Source organism: Rhinopithecus roxellana, chromosome 1, assembly GCF_007565055.1.
Source record: "Rhinopithecus roxellana isolate Shanxi Qingling chromosome 1, ASM756505v1, whole genome shotgun sequence".
NCBI classification, from domain to species: Eukaryota; Metazoa; Chordata; class Mammalia; order Primates; family Cercopithecidae; genus Rhinopithecus; species Rhinopithecus roxellana.
In genome coordinates this window covers 174252626-174275377 of record NC_044549.1, presented here as the reverse complement: position 1 = coordinate 174275377, position 22752 = coordinate 174252626, and the positions used below count along the sequence as shown (strand labels likewise).

The following is a 22752-nucleotide window of genomic DNA, read 5'->3' as shown; positions in this document are numbered from 1 at the left end:
GTTCTTTTAAAAGGCTTTTTTTTTTTTTTTTTTTTAAAGTTTGGGATGGCTTGGGGAGGCCAATGGCAATTTGGGGAGAAGGGCTGAAGCACCCCTTTTTGGAGCTCGGGGCCAGTTTCCCGGACTAAAAGACCCTGGTGACTGGGGATGGGCCTCACAACTAACTCGGGCTGCCCTGCCCCTGTCGCGTGGGCTCTCAATGGCAGGTGCTCCGGAAGGGGGCCACCTCCCCGTGGGGCTCCTGGCTGCCTCTGCTCCCTTGGACACCACTGGGGGGCCTCCCCCTCCTAAGTTGTAGGCTGAGGCCGGATACCTGCCCCGACCTGTCTCCTCCCTTTCTCCAATACCACACCCACGGGACTCCAGTCTCCCCGGGAGTGGGACGGAGAGGGAACAAAGGGGTCTTTGTTCACTGGCTCCCGGGGGGTGGGAGTTGCGCTAGCTCTCATTTCCTGGCGCCCCTTGGAGACCGGGAGGCTCAGAGCCTCTCCCAGCTCTCAGCTCTGCCCTCCCAGACCCCAGAAACGTCGGTCAGGGCGCGGCGCCCCGGGCCACTGCCGGCTCTTTCCGGGCGGGCGAGGTGGGGGGCGAGGCACCGCGCGGCGGCGCCTGGCGGGCACTGTTGCCCGCGGAGGGACTGTGGGGGGGTTTCAGCAGCTGGCGGGGGTGGAGGGGGCGGGAGAGGGAGCCTGCGTCGGGCTGAGTCTGGAGTTGCGGGGCGGGCTCGGGGAGCGCTCTCGGGGCTGCTCTTGCCACAGTCAGGGCGGCTGGAACTCTCTCCTTCTCTCCCTCCATCCTTCCACTTCCCCTGGTCGGCCCCGCCGTCAGGCCGGGTCCCCCTTCCCTGCCGTCATCAGGTTCCCCTTCTCCCTTCTTGGCACTTTCCTTTCGAACCATCCTTCTGGACAAACTTTGATGGAGAATTTCACACCACGCTGGAAAAATGCCGGTTATGAAAGGATTACTGGCGCCGCAAAACACCTTCCTGGACACCATCGCCACCCGTTTTGACGGAACACGTAAGTCTTACACTTGGACGAGTGGTGTGTCATTTTCTGAGACTGATTTTTCTCGTACACATTACTTTTGCTCCCACCTTCCCTTTTGCACCAGCAGAGTGAATTTTCTTCTGTTCTTGCCAAGGTATCTTTTGTGGGGAGAAATTTGTACCCTCATGGTTTGGTGTAGTATTAACACTTTGTATTGGTGTAATAGTTGGCTGTCTTGAGTTCTTGGGTTTGTAAGAACTGAAACGTAGCCTGAGGAAAGACCGACGCCCGTATTCACTATGGGACCTGCATTTTGGTGTATCTTTAGGGAATTGGTTGTAATTTTCTGAGGTGAAAATGGGAATATCGATGTACCTTACCTTTCTAGAGTTTAAGTCTCCCTAGATTGAAAGGAGAGCTTGGCGTGCTCTTTTTTGGAGCTTCATTCCGTGATATCTTTCGGATAGGTATGATTTACTGAGTTTAAGAAATGCAGGATTGCCAAGTGTAAGCTTTCTGTAGAATTTTAAGTGTTGTGAGTTTTGCTTTTGAGCTAAAATAGCGTATCTCTTAATCCTGAAATGAGCCTAACACTCAAGCAGAGGCTGTTCAGGAAGGACATGAATAAAGACTGATTTGGTGATAAAAGAAAGTTTTTAGTTTCTTTGAGGACGAATATTATTGGACATTTAGCTCATTTAAGCTACAGTAGGAAAAAAACACATAGGATGTTGTGTGGTTCCTAGCAGACGGTTCAGTATCATCTGCAAGTTGTTCTCTTTCAGGACCACGGTCAGGTCCCCACTCCTTCTCAGGCTTCTCAAGCTCTCTGCTTGACCCTGTGGATCTTCCCAGCTGGCTTTAACCCTGTAATTAGGAGTCTGCACTACCAAGCCTAACAAATACTCTCAGCTGGTTTCACTACGAATATCCTCATCTTTTTTTCTAGCTTATCCTGCCTCTGTGCACTGTCTTCCATTTTTCTGTTATTTGAGACTCAGAGAAACTCATTTATCCTAAAGTCCTTCTTAGTGGTTCCAGTGTCATTGTTTTTATTCTGTATATTTCTTGGAGCTGATATGGGAGAGTAATGCTAATTTCATTTCCTCTCCAGTAGTCTAAATACACAATCTTATCTTTGGGTGGGAACCAAGTCTTGGACTTTTATTTTTCAGAGATAGTTGGAAAAGTTTACATGAGAGAGAAATGAATCACTTACTTTAATTTTGTTCAGTTTTTATTTTTGACATCTAGCCTAATCATGGTAGCTGGTGTGGGTATTTGGTCACTTCTTAAGTGTTTTATCTTTACATCTAGCCATTCTTTCTTTCCCCTTTTATATTCTAAATGTGTTAGATGTTATGTATGAGGTGTAATGTTGTTACCTATGTCTTTTTTAGATGATAGTAATTAATGTTGTAGGAAAACTTCAAGTCCCTGCCATTGCCACTACCACACCACTGAAGCTCCACACAAAATCACCACTGCTGTGTTTCACCCTGCATGATTGTGGGTACTACTATTCATTACCTGAGCTACTGATCAGTTTCATGTGGATGTTTTTTCTTGAAGTTGAACATCCAAAACTAAAAGGCTGTAGACATTGACCCTGAATGTGTCTATTGAAAATGGGGTAATTGGCAAATGGTAATTGTTTATCTCATTGCCATTTAAAGTTGAATGAAGTGTAATGTGTAGTGAATCATCCCAGCACAGTAATTCCCCCATGGGAATTACTACAGTGTTACATTCAGATATCAATTGCAAATGAGAGGGGCTTTAAATAATCAGCATGGAAATATCTTGGCCTCTGACTCTGACTATAGTGATATGCATGATAAGCAGGAGGGCATGTAGGTAGAGATGGATGTACTTGTGAATAGTTCATTTTCTGTGTTGGCTACACATTAATGTTAATAAGATAGGTTAGATACTTTAAAACCTTATTTTAGAAGACCATCCTGACATACTTGTATTTAGTATAGTAAGAATCAAAAAGTCTTTTGGAGACCATGCTTGGTCTGTGCTCCACAGCGTCTGGGGGATTCCTGGAGGGAACCAGTTTGCATGAAATCTGACAATCAGAGAAGGAAATTTGAAGGTGATAAGTAATGTAAAGGTTGACTTTGGCAAGATTTTGTTTACAACATTTGGTGAACACCTCTCCTCCCAAGAAACCCCACTCAATTCAAGAGGGTTTTCTTTTCTCATTTTATTTTCCTTTCTTTTTTTTTTTTTCTTTTTGAATTTCAGGATGACTTGAATAATCTGAAACTTAAAATACCTTAAACAAAATTTTAGCCACAAATTTTGGTATATCTAGAATCATGGGCATACCATTTTTCCAGCTAGCTATTTACTTTATCTTCTTATGCCATCGTTTCTTGTTGATACAGTTTTGTAATTACTATCTCTGAAACTATTTTCCTATGATAATCCTTCCTACTCTTGATTTTTATAGCTGGTGTCATTTATTTTCTTTTGCAGAGTAAAACTATTTACAAATTTTAAATTTACAAAATTGCCACCTACTCAAAAACTGCTGGAAAATGAATAATGTTAATTATACTCAATATGTAATATACTGAGTTGGTATAATTTTTACCTCATTTGTGAAGTATGTTTTGCAGTCATGCTAATTTCTTATTTTATTTTGGACAATTTTTATGAAAAAAATTAGAGAGCAAACAACAACCCTGGCAAACTGCCTTGCTAATGTACCCAACATGCAGTATTATTATTAGCCTTATTGATTTATTTTATTGTAAAATAATAAAACAATGTAAGACATCATCTGAAAATCCTCCCAGGAAAAATAAATATATGACAACATAAAACTCTATAATATACTCCTACTATTTATCAGTTGAGATATTATCACAGGGCAACATAACAGGAGTTAATAATACATATTATAACTTAGTGACACTTTATTATTTTACATATTATAATATTTCTTCTCTTTAATATTTAAAAAGGGAGCTCTGTCAGGATTGAAAGACATTTGTGGATTATTAATTGAAGCTATTTTTTCTGATATGCAATGTAATTTGCAACCATTATTTAAAAATAAAAATATTTTTATATAAAATTACCACTAAATATATTTACTCTTGAAATATATTCTATGGTTTGTATTTAACTGAAGTGTAATGAGACTTAGAAAAACTAAGAACCTTAGAAATCTTAAAAACGTACACCCCATTTAGGGGGAAGAAGTAAAAGTAACTCCAAAGAATATCTTTGAATTATTACATATAGCAAAAACCACTCACTTATACCACTTAAGACATACACACACACACATATACACTACACACACACTCCTAATGATGTGGCCTGCAACTAGTTCACTTCTACATAGTTTTTTTTTTTTTTTTTTTTTTTAACATATTTACTGTAATTTAAGAAATCTTTTCTGTTTAGACTTTTGCTTTAAGTAAATAAATATTAATTTGGACAAAGTATGATAAGGGAACACATTGGCATATATTTGAAAAAAAAATACCAATATATTTATATTTGAAAAAAATAGTGCTTTTAGTACAGTTGTTTGTCGCAGGATACCATTTGAGAAAAACAGCTTTTTAAAAAAGATACAAAGCTTTCAGAGGGAAGTATCCATTTTCAAACGTAATGGTGGATTAGCCTACATTTTCTAGGCATATCAAAATATGGCCAGACTACTTCTTCCCTTTTGGGTTACTAAGACACAAATTTAAGTTTTAAAAGAAGTTTGTAGCCCCATGGACTCCATCAAGAAGATTCCAATCAAAGTATTCAAAGTAATAGTTGTTTAGAAACTCATTAATATTTGCATATATTTTATGCACTTGTATATAGCCTGTTTGAAATGGTCCAAAGAAATTTGTTAAAATTGATGCCGGGCGCAGTGGCTCACTCTTGCAATCCTAGCATTTTGGGAGGCTGAAGCGGGCAGATCACTTGAGGCTAGCAGTTCGAGACCAGCCTGGCAGACATGGTGAAATCCCATTTCTACTAAAAATAGAAAAATTAGCCGGTGCGGTGGCATGCGCCTGTAATCCCAGCTACTTGGGAGGCTGAGGCAGGAGAATCCCTTGAGCCCAGGAGGCGGAGGCTGCAGTGAGTTGAGATCATGTCACTGCACTCCAGCCTGGGTGACAGAGTGAGACTCTGTCTCAAAGAAAAAAAAAAGAAAAAAGAAATTTGTTAAAATTGAGATACTTCCTCTACAGAGGAAATTCTCAGTGGTTTTTTCTTTTTATCTTTTTACTTTCATCAAGGTACATAGACCTCTTAATGTTAGAAGCATAGGGAGAAGGATAATGTACCCATTATCATACTCTTGACTTCGTAGATGAATTTTGTGCCCTCTAAAGGACTTATCATAGGGGTTCTCATAACTTCACTACAATGAAGAAAGTGTTCGAATTACAGGAATTGGATTTATGTCTTTACCGAAATGATTTTCTTTTGCTTCGTGAGATACACAAATAATAAGAAAAGTTGCATTGCACAGTCTTAAAAGCTAACATCAGACGATTTTGGCATTATTATATAGAGAAAATGGATATGTAATATGCTGAAAATTGAAATTATGTCCATGATATATTCTTTCTAGGCTCTAACATTTTTCATTACTTTCATTCCAAAGGCTGTGGCATGAGACCTCTTCTGGCCAATGAGACTGGCAAAGGACAAAAAGTCTTTACAGAAGCATATTGAGGATCCCGAGTTACTAGTTTCTGAGATATCCTAGACTCAACATACTTCTGGAAGAGGCACAGTCTCTCTAAAGAAATGTGTACTTTATTCATTCATTCAATCATTTTCCTTTTTCTTTTCTTTTTTTTTTTTTTAGGACGAGTCTCGCTCTGTCGCCCAGGCTGGAGTGCAGTGGCGCGATCTCGGCTTACTGAAACCTCTGCCTCCTGGGTTCAAGCAATTCTCTGTCTCAGCCTCCTGAGTGGCTGGGATTATAGACGCCCGCCACCACGCCTGGCTAATTTTTTTTGCATTTTTAGTAGAGACGGGGTTTCACCATCTTGGCCAGGCTGGTCTTGAACTCCTGACCTCGTGATCCACCTGCCTTAGCCTCCCAAAGTGCTGCGATTACAGGCGTGAGCCACTGCACCTGGCCCAATCATTTTTCTAATAATATTCAATGAACACTGACTGTACACAAAGCCATTATGCTAGGATCTTTGGAATAAATTAGGACTATCTTTTTCTTAAATGGGGCAATGTAACATGCACGAATTACCGTAATATAGATTAGAGAAAGATAAGTGTAATTTGGAAGGTGCAGACAAAGGGCTATGCACATTTGGGTGAGGGAGGAATAGTTTCTATGCAGGAATCATCTGAAAGGGCTTCATATAATAAATAACTTTGGGTGGGAATGATCGTATCATATATGATAGGTGCAAAAACAATATTCTGTTTAATTTGCCAGTTTGTACAGTAGTTGTCATGGAGGCTAGAAAGAGCCTTTAGTGAGAATAACAGGCATTTTAAAGGGTGTTAAGGGGTCAATGTAGAGGTAAGAGGGCAATGGAAAGTAGGTTAGACCAGCCATAAAAGATCTTTAAACCCAGAGTGTTTGGTCATAATAAGCCATTGGAAGTGATAGATCAATATTTTGGTAAAAAACTATGGTGCCATCTATGTCTGGTTAAAAAACTCCCCAAACGCTCAACCTTCCCATGTTCTACAGTCTAAAGCACACTACAGTAGATGTCAACTTTAGACTTGGAATGTTTCTTTTCACTATTTCTTCTAATAATGCTTTTTAAAATAAAGGTTCCATAGAATGCAGTGGAGTTGATGTATTCATTTTCTTAGGAATGTTTCTTTCTCCCAGGGAGTTAACTTTCTGTTAGGGAAGTGATAGATTTATTTCTCACCACATAGCTGACTACTCTTCTCCTTCAGGACAGTTTACCCCTGTGTTACTCTAGAGTTATGCCTGTGGTCAAGAAAAAGAATTGAGGGTTTGCTGGAATTTAGTGCCAGTGAAGTTGGTTGGAGAAATCCCAACAGTAAAAGGTAAAGAGTTGAAACTGCTGCAAAGATAGTATACTTCATCCTGGCAATGTATATTTGCTGATCTTGTCTAAATGCTGTGTTTAAAATCCAAAATACAAACATCAAAGATGAGACTTCAACTTTATCTATGACATAGTTCATATTTAGCAACCGGAGCAATTGAAGAGCTTTCTCAGTAAACAGTCAAATATAGTTATTGTATTATAAATTCCCTGAAAGATATATTTTGCTTTCCTGTATGGTTGTTAATACAACCATCTTTGTCACATAAACCCTTCAAACTCCACATACCCCCAAATGAACTAATAATCTTTTCTAGCCTTTGAAACCTATTTGTTTTTTTACGTTTTCCAGCCTCATTATTGGCATCACCACCCATCCAGTTCTTCAAGCTGGAAATCTGAATTGGCCTTGACGGCCTACACATCTAATTAATTATCAAATTTTTAATATTTTGCTGCAGAAATGCTCTAATTTGGTCTAATATATAAATAAAATTTTCATATTTTAATACTCAACCATGAACTCCTTGAAGCCTCAATTCCCTCTTTATTGCTTCTGTTTTAATTTTGATCCTCTTTTTCTTATCTCCACAATTGCAGCCTTTCTCTACCTAGACCACAGTGACCATCAGTCCCTTCTTCCACTGCCACTTGTTCAGTTTCCATTGTTCCCAGAGTGATTTCCATTAAAAACAATATTACCACTTAATCATGTAACACTCCTGCTTAGAGCCATCCATTGGCTCCCTGCTACCTTTTGGATAATGTCCAATGTCCTTAGCATCATCTGACCCCAAGATGATTCTGCAGAATCTTTTCCAACCACTGTCTCGTAGACTACACATACACTCATTCTAAATTACCTGCTCTTTCATGGTTTTGGGACTCTACTTTTCACTTGAAGAACAAGATGTTTTTTGTTCGAGATCCATCCTAAAGATTACATTCTATCAAACTCCTTCTCTGAGGTTCCCAGTGAAGTTACATGACATTTCCTCTGTACTTCCACATGGCCTTGCCCATTCCTATAATCAGCTTTTATATGTGCTATAATTATATGCTTTCATATTTTAATACTCAACCATGAACTCCTTGAAGCCTTAACTATGTCATTATTCCCATTGCTTAGACTTATAGCTGAAATGGTCTTTGCTCAGTAAATATTTCTTTGAGTAAAAGAATTTCAACTTCTTTGAAGGCCAGGGCTGTATATTAATTATCTTTATCTCCCGTTAGTGGTACCTGGTGTTCCTTTTATTCACTATTGCATGATTACCTTTAGTTTGAGAGATAATACTGGACTGTCTTCCACCCTCTTATTTTCACGTGGTTCAAGCACAACTTTCTTTTACAAACTCTAGTGATAGTAGTGTCTATCATCTTGGGCATGTCTACATGCATACTGTGTACGGTGCTGGTCCTTTTTCTGTTCCTATGACAACGCAATAACCCAGCAAGGTGGAAGGCAACACCCACTTTTTGAGTCAAAGATGACAAAATTCAAACTCAGAATTCTACTATATCCTATTAGCCCATGATTTTTCTACTATATCATACTGCCTCTAAAATGTGCTTGTATAGCAAGTGTAAACAGACTAGGGTGGTTTGTGGTATTGTTCCTAGTTTCTAGCTCTTGCAAAGAAGAAGAAATTTATTTAAATATTTTAGCCATTTCTAGTTTATATGCTGTTTGTTCCCCTTTGGATGTATTATGCTTTAAATACTTGTCATTTAAATGAAGTTTTAAAATTGGTATTTAAGACTCATAACTGGAACTATTAAATGCATTCACTGTGCAAAGCAGTTGTGCTCATCAAAGAAAATCTACTGTCCATTTTTTTTAAAAAAGGAAATCCATTTTCTTTGAGATTTTTCTGCTTAGAATTTGCTGACTTTATTACTCTCTTGTGATTTCTTTTTGCTGTGAGGTTAATCTCTCTGGGAAGATATTCTAATTCTCGTAGCTATTACAGTGACGTCATTTTGGATATTTACCTTGTTAGGGTCATATAGAGGACATTCTTCCATGTATTTTGAGTCTGCTTTTATTGGAAGAATATATTTTCCAGTGTCAGGTACTGTTGACGTCTTTTAACAGGAATAGTTTACCTTTTCTCCCCAATGAACTTACAGGAAGAAGTAAGGGTAGTTAGCCCTCCAGCTCTCAAGTCTATAAAGCCTTTTTTTTTTTTTTTAAAGAGATTTTCTTTTGTTCTATTAAGTGTTTTGGACAGACATCTTTATTGTATTTGTCAGTCCAAATGAATCTCTTATTCCAGTTATTGAACTAAAGGGAGCAGAGACCAGAGCACTTACCAGTCTTACTATGTTTTATTTGATTTTCTGGAAAAAAGGATCCACATGAGAAGTTCAGATTTTATTGAAATGTCAAATATCCAGTTTGACAAGAAGTAGAAGGCTCTTACCCGTGGTATTCTGGCTAGAATACTTCAATGGAGGGAATAAAGTAGAAGGTAAAATTGGGCAAGGCTTTTACCTTAACGTCTGGATAAATGTTTTTCTGTGATTCGATGAGTTATGGAAAAGAAGGAGGATATTGGGCCTGGGGCAATGAGAAGGAGCTTTTGTGTTGTATTAATTTGGTACAATTTTGGTTAGGCTACATCTCAGTCATCTGAAAATGAGCCTGTCCTTCTCTCTCAACAAATGTATAGTTTTAGGTTTTAGGATACATCATTGATAAAAACCTAGGCCTCTTGTTTATCTGTACTCATATTATATGTTATGTTACTGGTTCTAGCAAGTCAAAAGTTATACAATTATTTGGTAGATATTAATAATGGCTAATATTTGTATAGCTTTTCAGCATTCTTTATGTCATCACTTGAATTGTTTTTAAATTAATGGATGAAAAGTGGTTTCTTGTGATTGTTAATGTACATTTGTTTACTATCATTGAAGTTTAGAATTGTTTAATATGTTTAAGAGATATTTAAGTGCTTTATTGAGCATTACTTGTTTATATTTATTGTCTCTTGTTAATTGACAAGAGACAATGAATTGTTTTTCCCTTTTTTGACATATTTGAGCCATTTATATAGTTTTAAAAATGGAACACTTTATTAGTAATATGAATTGTATAAATTTTCCCAGTTTTGGTTGGTCTTTTGATTTTTATATAGATGAATTAATAAATTTCCCTGTTATGATATTTAGATTTTGTGTCATACTTAGAGAGGCATTCCCTATTTTGAAATTACTATTATTATTTCTAGTTTTTCATTTTTGTGAGTACATAGTAGGTGTATAATTTTTAAAACATATCCTATATGTTCTACTATAGTTTTATTTTAAGTATTCAATTTTTTTCCTCCATTAATAAGTTCTGTAATTTAATCTCCTGAGTGTAATACAGGGATCAAAATTATATTAGTTTCAAATTCCTATCCTAAGAGTTTATAGACTTGAGAGTTGGACAGATTTCCTAACTGTTATTCAGCAATTCATTTTCTTTATGTTAATTTGAAATGTCTAGTTTATCATGTTTTATATTCTCTATGTAATTCTATTTCTTAACTTTCTATCCTATTATATTAACTGATCTTTTTCTGTCTATTTTAGTACCACAATTTTAATTATAGAATATTTGTGATATGTTCTTAAAATTCTTATTCCATTATTTTGTTCTCAGAATTTTACTTGACTAATTGTACTTATTTGGAAGTCTATATGACTTTAAGTATCAAATTTTCTAGTTGAAAAAAATCCTGATGGTATTTTTAATGGACTAATCTATAGCAAATATAATATTTTTGTGATGTTGAAAATTCATATTCAAAAACTTACTAGGTGGTTTTATTGTTTACACCTTTTGAGAGAGTTCTCAGTAAAACATTTTGTACTTATAATATTCCTAGTAATTTTATCTTTGCAATTTCTATGTAAAATAGAAAGTTTTCTTTCACTGTTTTGCTTTTTCTAATTCAATCATATTTGTTTATTTGAAGGAAATTAACTCCTATATGTTATTAATTTTTTTAACCAGCCAACTTACTGACATTCTCCTATCCTTTGTAGTAATTTTAGTGTTGGATTATTGAAGTTTTCAGATAAGAAATAATACTGGTCTTAAATAATAAAAATTTTGCCTTTTGTTTCTAATTTTTGCAACTCTTACTTTTTCCCTTTTGTTTAATTGTTTTGGCATTTTTAGATCAACGTTAAAACATGGTAGCCATTAAGAAAACCCTTCTCCTTCTTAACTTTAAGGGGAATTATTTTATTGTTTTTCTAATGAGTGTTGTCTGGCTTGTCATTTGAGAGGTAAATATTTTATTATATATTTGTGCTTTATTAAAAGACTTTGTAATGTATTCTTATTTCGTTAAGCCTTTTTAATCAATTGCCTTTTTTATTATCTATCAAGGCTATTTTTTCTGTGTTATTGAATCAATTAATATAATGAATTCAACAGGTTTTATAATATTGAACTATCTTTGCATCCTTTCAATAAAAGTTACTTGGTATGTTGCTGGACTTTCCCTCCATTAATAGGACTTTTATGCTGAATATATATAGAGAGATATATATGTAAAAATATATGTACACATAAATATAATATAGTGTATATATAATATGGTATATATATATGTGATATGATGTGCATATGTGTATCATATTGGAATTTATATTCTTTTCTTGGACGTGTATATTATTTGACTTTGGTAGGGAAACTACACACCCATATTTGTGCCAATTATAAGGTAATCCTATCTGGTTTAGCATTTGTGCAGATTTTTCATATTGTAATAAGGCATTATTATTCATTGTTGCATGAAAACAGAGCCAAGATTGGTTGGCTTATAGTTTTGGCTATGGCCTTATCTAATAGTGTCTCAGATGTTTGTGTAGTGAATATAGTTTTTACTTCAATGTGTGTTTAAATCTGAAATATGCCCAGCAATATCACATATTTTTCAGATACAAAACATTTGTACCTGAACAATTTTCAGTTACAAAACATTTGTATCTATATCTATATCTGTATCTATATCTATCATCTCCTTTCCTATAACAACATGCACATTGTACAGGAACTAGTAATGTCTCATAGTTTGTGAGAGGCCTAAGGTTACCAGCCCACAAGTTAGTGGAGTCAGATGGAAATATGGGAAATTATAGTGTATGTATACGTGCAATATATTTAGAATTTATCAGTATCTTTGGTATTAAAAAAAATCCTACAATAAACCTTTTTGGCCTCAATGACCTCACAAAAATGAAAAATAAGTTTAATGAATTATTGAATTCTCGTTTCTAAGAAAATTGATGATGCATAGATAACTGGGAGAAAATGCTGACATTTACATTTGTCATGGGTGCCCACATTGACTAGATTAAAATCACTTGACTACATTAAAATCAGAATGCATAAATCTGCTGAATAAGCATCAGCATTTTTTTAAAAACTAGTAATCCATTTAAGAAAACTGTACCGCCGGGCGCGGTGGCTCAAGCCTGTAATCCCAGCACTTTGGGAGGCCGAGACGGGCGGATCACGAGGTCAGGAGATCGAGACCATCCTGGCGAACACGGTGAAACCCCGTCTCTACTAAAAAAAATACAAAAAACGAGCTAGGCGAGGTGGCGGGCGCCTGTAGTCCCAGCTACTCGGGAGGCTGAGGCAGGAGAATGGCGTGAACCTGGGAGGCGGAGCTTGCAGTGAGCTAAGATCCGGCCACTGCAATCCAGCCTGGGCGACAGAGCGAGACTCCGTCTCCAAAAAAAAAAGAAAACTGTACCGAAAAATTATGATTCATTCTGTAGAAGGTATCTTGGACATATTTTGTGAAGCATGACTTTTCATTTAGATCAAAGGACTGCTCTTCCAAATGAATTTCATTTATTCATTTTTTTGGTAAGGGTTTGTAATCATATAATTTACATATATTAAATCACTCCTTTTAAGTGTACAGTGCATTGAATTTTGCAAAATATATGCAGTCATGTAACCACCACCACAGTCAAGATTTAGAACAGCGTCCTCAGCCCCAAAGGTCAATACCCTCCTCCCACTTCCAGTACATAGCAGCTACTAATCTATTTTTATGCCTACAATTTTCCTTTGTTTAATATGTAGTATTAATGAAATCACACAGTACCTGACTCCCTAACAAGCAGCTTTGCTTTCCATGATTTCAATTATGTTCAGTGAGCTTAGTCCCAAAAATATTAAATGGAAAATTCCACAAATAAACAAACAATTCATAAGATTTAAATTGCACACCCTTCTGAGTAGGGTGATGATATCTCATGCTATCCCACTCCATCCCACCCAGGATGTGAACTATCTCTTTATGCAGAGTATCCATGCTGTACAGGCTACCTGTCCATTAGTCACATAGTAGGCATTTGTGTTATCTCATCAACTTTTGCAGTTTCACAGTGCTTGTATTCAAGTAAACCTTATTTTATTTAATAATGGACCTAAAGCACAAGAGTGGTGATGCTGGTGATTAGGCATCACCAAAAAGAAGTCATAAAGTGCTTCCTTTAAGTAAAAAAGTGAAAGTTCCCAACATAATGAGAAGAGGAAAAAAATATGCTGGGGTTGCTAAGATCCACAGTATGAATAAACCTATCTGTGAAATTGTGAAGGAAAAAAAAATTGGGCTAGTTTTGCTGTCACACCTCAAACTGCACAAGTTACAGCCACAATGCATAAGTGATTAGTTAAGATGAAAAAGGCATTACATTTGTGGGTAGAACACATGAACAGAAACATATTCCAATTGAGGGCAATTGGATTTGGTACTACTGTTGGTTTTAGGCATCCACCAGGTGGTCTTGGAACATATCCCTCTCAGGTAAAGGGGGATTACTGTATGTAGCATTATTTGTCTGCCTTCTTTCACTTAGATAAATGATTTTGCAACTTATTCCTCTTTTTGAGGGAAGCAGTAGTTTGTTCTGTTTTATTGTTGAAAATTTTGTTCATTTGGATTCCAAGTTTTCTTCTATGTGTAGAAAAAAATGAAGCACCAGTGATTAATGTGTTGTTATTAGTAAAAGCACTTGGCAAGTATTCATGTCATGAGGGTTTCCAATGGAAAACCAGTTAACTTTAATAATGGTTGAGTTTTTGTATCTAATTGAATTGAAGTAAAGCTTTTCAAAGTTTGTTCTGTAGGTGAATTATATTTCTCTGTAAATGTTGTTGTAAATTCAGTTTAAAAGGTCATTAAAGATAAAGTTATTAATTTTATGGTGACAAAGCAAATGTAAATTTTGGTACATTAATTTCTAAATAAAATGTATGAAGCATAAATGTTCTTGGAGTTGATGTAGTGTACACATAATTCACTTTTGTGTTAATCACTATAGAAGTTGGATTGGTCAAAATTACCACATGTTTTTATATGTGGGGAATTAGGTACAGTAATTATACTATGTGATTAGATACATTAAATACAGAAAAACTATTTGACATGACACTACATGATTTCTTTTTTTAATGCTTGTTGTCAGAGTTTTGAAATATCTGAGTCTTTGAATTATTACTTGTAAACAGTCTAAGTGTTCAACAAAGTTATTAGTCTTTTCTAAATGAGCCTTTTATATTTTCTTTTCATTTTGTTTGAAATCACTTGAGAATATTTAACCAAGGTTTTTAATTAAAAACACTAAAAACTTCAGCTTTTAAACATTTTAACAAATAGCAACTTTTTAAAAACAAAACTTGCAGATAGAAGTACATTGAAATGTATTACTGAAGGCTGGGTGTGGTGGCTCACACCTGCAATCCCAGCACTTTGGGATACCAAAGCGGGTGGATTGCTTGAGGCCAGGAGTTCAAGACCAGCCTGGGCAACATGGTGAAAACCCATCTCTACTAAAAATACAAAAAAAAAAAAGAAAGAAAAAAGTTTAGCTGGGCATGGTGGTGCATGTCTGTGACTGAGGCATGGGAATCACTTGAACCTGGGAGGTGGAGGTTGCAGTGAGCCAAGATCACGCCACTGGGCGACAGAGTGAGACTCCAGCCTGGGCGACAGAGTGAGACTCCTTCTCAAAGAAAAACAAAAAGAAAAAAATAAATATATTACTACATAAGGGAAAAATATTAAACATTGAGAGCTCAAACTATTTACTAGACTTAAAGTTATTTAGTTTTTCTTTGAGATATTTTAACTTAGAAAATATTTTGGTGGAATTTGTTTTTAATTAGATAAATTTGTGTTCTGTACTGATTTTGCAATCTCTGTATCTGGAACAATATTACAAAGAATCATACAGACACCTATTATGATAAATTTTTATATTACAAAAATGTTTTTGAAGGTAAAAACAAAAACATGAGGTAAAATAAGAGGTAATATCTGGACTGAAATGTTTGCACTTTCCAATATAAAAAAATATATAATTCAGAATATTCTTAGCATAGCAAAATTTAGGGGAAAAGTAGAATTTAAAATATCCTCTATTTAGCAAAATTTGCTGTATGCCTACAGGTTATTTTAGCAACCACAGATAATATTTTTTCAATTAAAATTTTTATGGTCTGTTGTGAATAGTTAATTGGAGATGTCAACAATTTCAAATTTATTAACTGTGAAATGCACCTTTGAGGAAAATTACAGGCAATTTTATGAAAAAAATAAAAATAATGACACTACATAGAGGAAAAGCAAAAACATAGTCTTCAGAATAACACCAACAACTTGGCATAAGAGACAGATATGGCTAAATACATGATTTAAATATGAAAAAATACAATAAAATATTATTGTGTTTAGTGTACTATTTTATTTTGTGGTAATGTATATATATATATAACAGAAATAATTTTATGTTTTAAAATATTTTTGCAAAAATAAATTTTATAGGTTTATCAATATAATAAAACTAGTCAAAACTAAAACCAAATGCTTACACAATTACATTATTTTATTCTTTAATACTTACTTTCACTCTAAAGCAGTCCCTAACTTATACCTTATGTTATACTCACTTCATAAAATCATTTTCAAAGCCATTTGAACTAGGCAGGGGTTTTGGGTGTGCCTCACATTGCCAAGCACAAATTTCCAAAAAGTAGACTTTTAAAATAATTTAATTTTTATATTATCTTCTGAGGTAGATTGATGAAATTGGAAACAATTATTCCACAATTTTAATTGTTAATACCCAGTTGACTGTTGAACAACAGAGGTCTGAATTGCATGAGTCCACTTAGACAAGGATTTTCTTCCACCTCTGCCTCCTCCCATGAGACAAGACCAACCCCTCCTCTTCCTGCTCTTCCTCCAGTCTACTCAGTGTGAAGATAAGGATGAAGACCTTTATGATTATCCACTTCCATCAAATGAATAGTAAATCTATTGTCTCTTCTTTATAACTTTCTTATTAACATTTTCTTTTCTCTAGCTTAGTGTATTGTAAGAATACAGTGTATAGTACATATAACACACAAGATACATGTTAATTGACTGTACTATCAGTAAGGCTTCCAGTCAACAGCAGGCTACTAGTAGTTAAGTTTTGGGAGAGTCAAAAGTTATATGCAGATTTTCTACTGGAGGGAGGTGCCCCTAGTTCAAGGGTCAACAGTAAATATTAAATATTCAACAATTGATATAACACTGATATCTCTTTAATTTTTATATGCTAGAAACATTGACATGCAGATGACATGTGTCTCCTTTGGCCTGTCATTGCTCCTAGACATGTTTATTGTGCTCACTTTAGAGACAAGGAGCCAGAGAACCCTAAAGAGGCTAAGTACTTTTGTCTCAAAGCTAGAACAGGAGAAGGCTTGGCTGTTATTCTCCTCTTAATTGCAAACCCATGCTCTTCCTTCAACTTTATTTTGCTTTTAGTTTGAAAAGAAGAAAAGGGAAGAGAACTGACATTTAATAAGCAAATAAGTAATGCTGTACTTAGTATTTTCACCTTCATTAGTTAATTTAATCTCAACAACAATGCAAGTTAGATGTTTCTGTTCTGACTTCATGGATTGGGAAACTGAAGCCTAGACAGGTTTGATAAATTGTCAAAAGTCACACATTTTATAAGTAGTGAAGCTGGAATCTATACACACGGTTTTGACAATAGCAGACCGTGCTTAATAAAAGGGAAAAATTGGATCTCAAGTGTAAGGCATTAAATTTATGATTAAGAACTTGATGATCATACGTGACTTCACTGTGAGATACTTACAAGCTATTTTTATGCTTTTTAAGAAGTCATTATCTGGGAACCTCAACCCATAAAGTTGCCAACTGGCAATGTTTTATAAACAGTATTTAGTGGGTTACTCAGGAATTTACCTTTCTTGTTAGAATAAAGTACCCAGAAGGCTGTTTTTACCTCAGGAGTGATAACCCACTGGTGTTGGAGACTTGAGAGCTCTGCCATAAGTCCAGAGCTTGTTAATATTATAATATATTCAGAATTATCTGTAAAACAATGTCACACTAACTTGAATTTTAAAATGCTTCTGGCTCATCAGTGGTTCTTTAGGGGTGGGGGTCAGGGTCAAGAGGGGTAGAATTATAAAAGGACGTGAGGAAACTTTTGGGGGTGATGGATAGGGTCACTGTCTTGATTGTGGTGATGTTTTGGGCGTATACATCTGTTAAAGTTATCAAATTGTACACTCTGTGCAATTTATTGTACATGAATTGTACTTCAGAAATGCTGTTAAAAATGATTTCTGGGGTGGAAGAGAGATGGGTAGAGTTAAAACTACAGCACTATTAGATTGGTGCAAAAGTAATGGCAAAAACAGCAATTACTTTCACACCAACCTAACAGAATGACACGTCCTCTGCATTCAATTTTCTCAACTCTGATGAGCAGCCATTTCTGGAATACTATTGTTTGTGCGGATACAAACTATTGAATATATAAGACTTGAGAAACAAATAATGTTAACAATGAACATAGTCAAATTAATAATACAAACTTATTCTAACAGTAAAATTAGATTAAAGTTAGTGTTGTTTTTTTTCGTCAATACTGTAGACTTGTTTTCTATATTAGTTACCTACTCACTTGTTTATGAGTTGACTGGGGAGTAATCTAATCCAAGCTGGGCTTAGCTGGGTTGCTCTGGGATCTTGGCAGAACTCACTCATGTGTATGTAGATTGTCTACAGGCTCTGCTCCTGTGTGGGCTTGGCTGGGGAAGCTTAACTAGGGCATTTCTCCTCCAGATGTCGCTCCTGAAATGCTGAGCATGACCCTGTGGGCAGAAGTAGAACAAAGCCAGCCCAATAACACAAATGATTTTCAAGATTTTGCTTGTGTAATGTTTGTTAATATCCCATTGGCTAAAGTAAGTCACATGGACAAGCATAGGCATGGGAATGATGCCCTCCCACAGTTAGTGGGCGCTGAAAGTTATGTTTCAAAGGATAATTGGAGTAAATAATAAAATCCATCATATTTGCCTTATTATTATTATTATCTTTGGGGAAAAAACACGTTTCAAAAACTAAAAGCTATTTTAAAAAAGGTTAGACAACTCTTTTTTTGTAAAATGAGAGTTTTGTATCTTAAAATGGCTTTTTTATTTCCTCACATACATGTGCAGTTAATGTTTAAAATGAATGCCATGGAATACAAAATCTGTGATGCTACCTGAGATACATAAAAATGTTATCAAAAAGGAGAGAGTTCTAATATTTTAATATGATTAAAAACTGCACATGCAAAAAAATACACACTTTTGCATAATGCTTTGCACAGTCAGCCTACTTTTACAAGAATGTAAGCTAAAAAGGATGGCAGTCGCCTCAATCCTGTTGACAGTGTATGCCTTGCCCCCAGCATTGTTGGTAGTACACAGTCCAAACTTCAAATATGTGTTGGATGACTGAATTTGTAAAATATGAAAAAAAAAATCTGCCTGCCTCATTGGAAGCTTTCATGAAGTGAAGAACTTTTCTAGTTACATGGAGCCAAATTTGATCTAATTGTTGGAATGCTATCCAAAAATGGAAAGCAGACTTGAGGACAACAATAAGAAAATCAGTAGGTTATTTGAAAGTCAAATCAAGGATAGTGATGGTATGTTATCTTGAATTCTATGCTGAACTATAAAGCAACAGGGATATCTAGTACCCTTAAAGCAAGTTTTACAGATTTATCCACTGTATAATAAATTTTTAATGTTCTTTGACAAAGTCGTCAATGTGAGCTATTTGACCCAAGGTGACGAGACCACTAATGGTTAGTATACTAGGATTGCAGTTCTGTTTAAAGCATCTCAGTTGCGGTGCTGGAATGTCTGCTGTTAATAACTAGCTGAGATTATATCCAGCCTCTTGCATGTATTAGATATTGTGGTATGTTTGCATAATATTTCCAAATGTTCTCTGTTACAAGTGTCTCTTTTATTTGTTCTTCATAGCAAAATGAGAGAGACATGGAAGATATTTTATCCCCATTCTACAGATGAGGAAATTCAACCTTATTTGGTTTATAGTCATTAGCAGGTAAACGACACAGACAACACTGTGGCCAGTTGTCCTAATTGTCAGGCCTGTGTTTTAAGTTGTATCATATTGCTACCAAAACGGGTTGATAAGGGAATTGAAAAGATTTAAATAATTGAAATCTCATAGGCATTGAAGCAATGTTGGTTTTGCTAACATAGATGTGTCGTAGTTTATTCAAAACGCTTCTTCTTGTAAATCCAAACATTTGTAAGATTTCCCCCATTTAGATGTGAATCATTTTATAAAATGAAGATTCCTCTTTCAATTTATAAACTGAAAATTTATCAATAGGGAAGATTATCTATTGAATCATATTTTTTTGTAAATCTGAGACCAAGGAATATGATTCTACTTTCCCTCTCAAAATAAGGTATTCCTGCATTGTTTTTTAGTACTTTTTACAAGTCAGTATCTTCTTATTAATGAAAATACTTAAGGCACGAGAATCATAAAAGTGAGTGGCAATCCAGTTACTGTACACAGATTCTGGTATTTTTCTATTCTACTTTTTATAGATAACTATAGATTCACATACAGTTGTAAGAAATAGAAATTACAGATGCCCTGCATCCAGTGTCTTCCAGGGTATTCAATTGTAACACAGTATCACAACCAGAAATTTAACATTGAAACAATTCACCTACCTTATTCAGATTTCACCAGTTTTACATGGAATCATTTGTATGTGTTTGTGTGTGAGTGTATGTGTTTGTATTTAGTTCTGTGTCATTTTATTATATGTGTAGTTTTGTGGAGTAACTGCCAAGGTCAAGAACAATTTCATGACAAGAATCCCTCTCTCCACTTCTTTTTTTTTTTTCAGATGGAGTTTTGCTATTGTCGCCCAGGCTGGAGTGCAGTGGCGCAATCTTGGCTCACTGCAACCTCTGCCTCCAGGGTTCAAGCGATTCTCCTTTGTCAGCCTCCCAAGTAGCCAGGATTACAGGTGCCTGCCGCCACGCCCAGCTAACTTTAAAAAAATTTTTTATTTATTTTTTGTATTTTTAGTACAGACGGGGTTTCGTTATGTTGGGTAGGCTGGTCACTAACTCCTGGCCTCAGGTGATCTGCTGGCCTCAGCCTCCCAAAGTGCTGGGATTACAGGTGTGAGCCACAGCGCCGGGCCCTCTGTTCTCCACTTCCATAATTCTGTCATTTCAAGAACATCATATAAATGGAATCATATAGTAAGTAGTTTTTGAAGTTGACTTTTCCACTAAACATCGTTTCCTTGAGATTCATCCAAGTTGATATGTGCCTATGTCAATAGTTAATTGCTGAGTTGTATTCTATCCATTCATTTTTATCTCCAGTTTCGTCCTCTGTAAATTGTATGAAATGGGCTGTCAGGACTTGCAGGTCTCGAGGGCTAAGATGATTTGTCTGAGCAAATGGTGATGCACCCCAAAAGAGCCAACAGACTTGGGTAAATGTGAGCAGCTATAAACCTTAGAATGAGGGCATGTGCCACCTGAGTGTTTGAATGTCTTCCCAGTGGTGTAACTATCATTTTCGAATATGAAGGATGAAGAATAACAGCTTTCAGGAAGTGTTTAAAGGATTAAAAGTGTTTAAAGTACTAAAGTTCATTATGTAATATCCTCAGAAAAATCTGTGGAACTACTAAATTTTCATCACTCCAATAAAAAAATTAAAATATAATTATGAATCCAAAAGTGTAGGTGTTGAAGACATTATCTCAGGGTCGGTTTTCAAACTATCCTTCAGTGTCCTTAGGGGTCTGCCACATACCTCCCCTGATTTTCCTCCTCATCATCCCTCCCCAAACAGGAGTAAGGCTGGGATCATTAGTTTTCCTTTGAGGAAGGAGTTCTGTGGCTGAAAAGAAATTTCAAAACATCGAATCTGTCACCTAAACATTATATAATTGTAACTGTTTTATTAAATGAGCACCCAATGACTCAACTGTCTGCTCAAACTCATTTTTATGGAGCCAGTCCTTTCCTTCTACTTGGATGACATCTAGGCCAAGTTTCATGACCTGCCTCTTAGAAACTCCAGCCTAAATCTCCGAATCTCACTCTTTTCTCGTTCTTTCTCTCTCTTTCCTTTTCTTCATTTTTTTTTTAGACGGAGTCTCCCGCTGTTGCCCAGCCTGGAGTGCAGTGGAGCGATCTCTGCCCACTGCAAGCTCCAGCCCAAGGCAAGCTCCGCCTCCCGGGTTCACGCCATTCTCCTGCCTCAGCCTCTAGAGTAGCTGGGACTACCGGCATCCACCACCACGCTCGGCTAATTTTTTGTATTTTTAGTAGAGATGGGGTTTCATCGTGTTAGCCAGGATGCCTTCGATTTCCTGACCTCGTGATCCACCCGCCCCGGCCTCCCAAAGTGCTGGGATTATAAGAGTGAGCCACCACGCCCGGCCTAATCTCACTCTTTTCTAACATTGGAATGAAAGAAGCATTAAGAGTATGCATAACTGGGCCGGGCGCGGTGGCTCAAACCTGTAATCCCAGCACTTTGGGAGGCCGAGACGGGCGGATCACAAGGTCAGGAGATCGAGACCATCCTGGCTAACACGGTGAAACCCCGTCTCTACTAAAAATACAAAAAACTAGCCGGGCGAGGTGGCGGGCGCCTGTAGTCCCGGCTACTCGGTAGGCTGAGCCAGGAGAATGGCGGGAACCCGGAAGGCGGAGCTTGCAGTGAGCTGAGATCCGGCCACTGCACTCCAGCCCGGGTGACAGAGCGAGACTCCGTCTCAAAAAAAAAAAAAAAAAGGTATGCATAATTGGTTTTTGTTTACCTCATCTGAAAATCCTGTGTGTTATTTCTCACCTCACTTTGGACCCTGGAGGCGTTAGCACCTAGTGTTTTCAGACCTCAACAAAAATGGAAACTGAAATAGATACATTATATTATCCTGTTTTATAACAAAGATAACCTAGCATATAATTGTCCCTGAATAAATGGATAGCTCCAGCCAAAGTGAATTTTTTGAAACCTATCAAGGATCCACACATATTCTTCTAATGACTGAGAAGTTGTATATCATATTTTTTTGTTTTGTTTTCAAGGATCTCAACGTGATTTTATTATCAGTAAGATTACATTCAACGCTTTGTTACAAAAAAAAGAAACCACTTATTATCTTTTTTATTTTTCACAAGTACCGACTCGTTTGGGAAGGAATCATATATGTTCCCATTTGAGATCTATGGAGGAGATCCGCATCCCTGTGTTCCAGCCTTATATCCTTCATTCTTCCCTTATTTCACTTTATGTTAATAGTTCATGCTATCAAAT

At 36.3% G+C, this 22752-nt stretch overlaps 1 protein-coding gene across 1 annotated transcript in view; it reads left to right on the top strand.

The window, feature by feature from the left end:
• Positions 1 to 701: 701 nt before the first annotated feature.
• The window catches only part of KCNH8 (potassium voltage-gated channel subfamily H member 8), a 400761-nt gene continuing 378710 nt past the window's right edge, over positions 702 to 22752 (top strand). Inside the window, exon 1 of the mRNA XM_010354979.2 lies at positions 702 to 1019. Coding sequence (XP_010353281.2) covers positions 944 to 1019 — 76 coding nt within the window. The 5' untranslated portion in view covers positions 702 to 943. The remainder of the gene's footprint in view (positions 1020 to 22752) is intronic.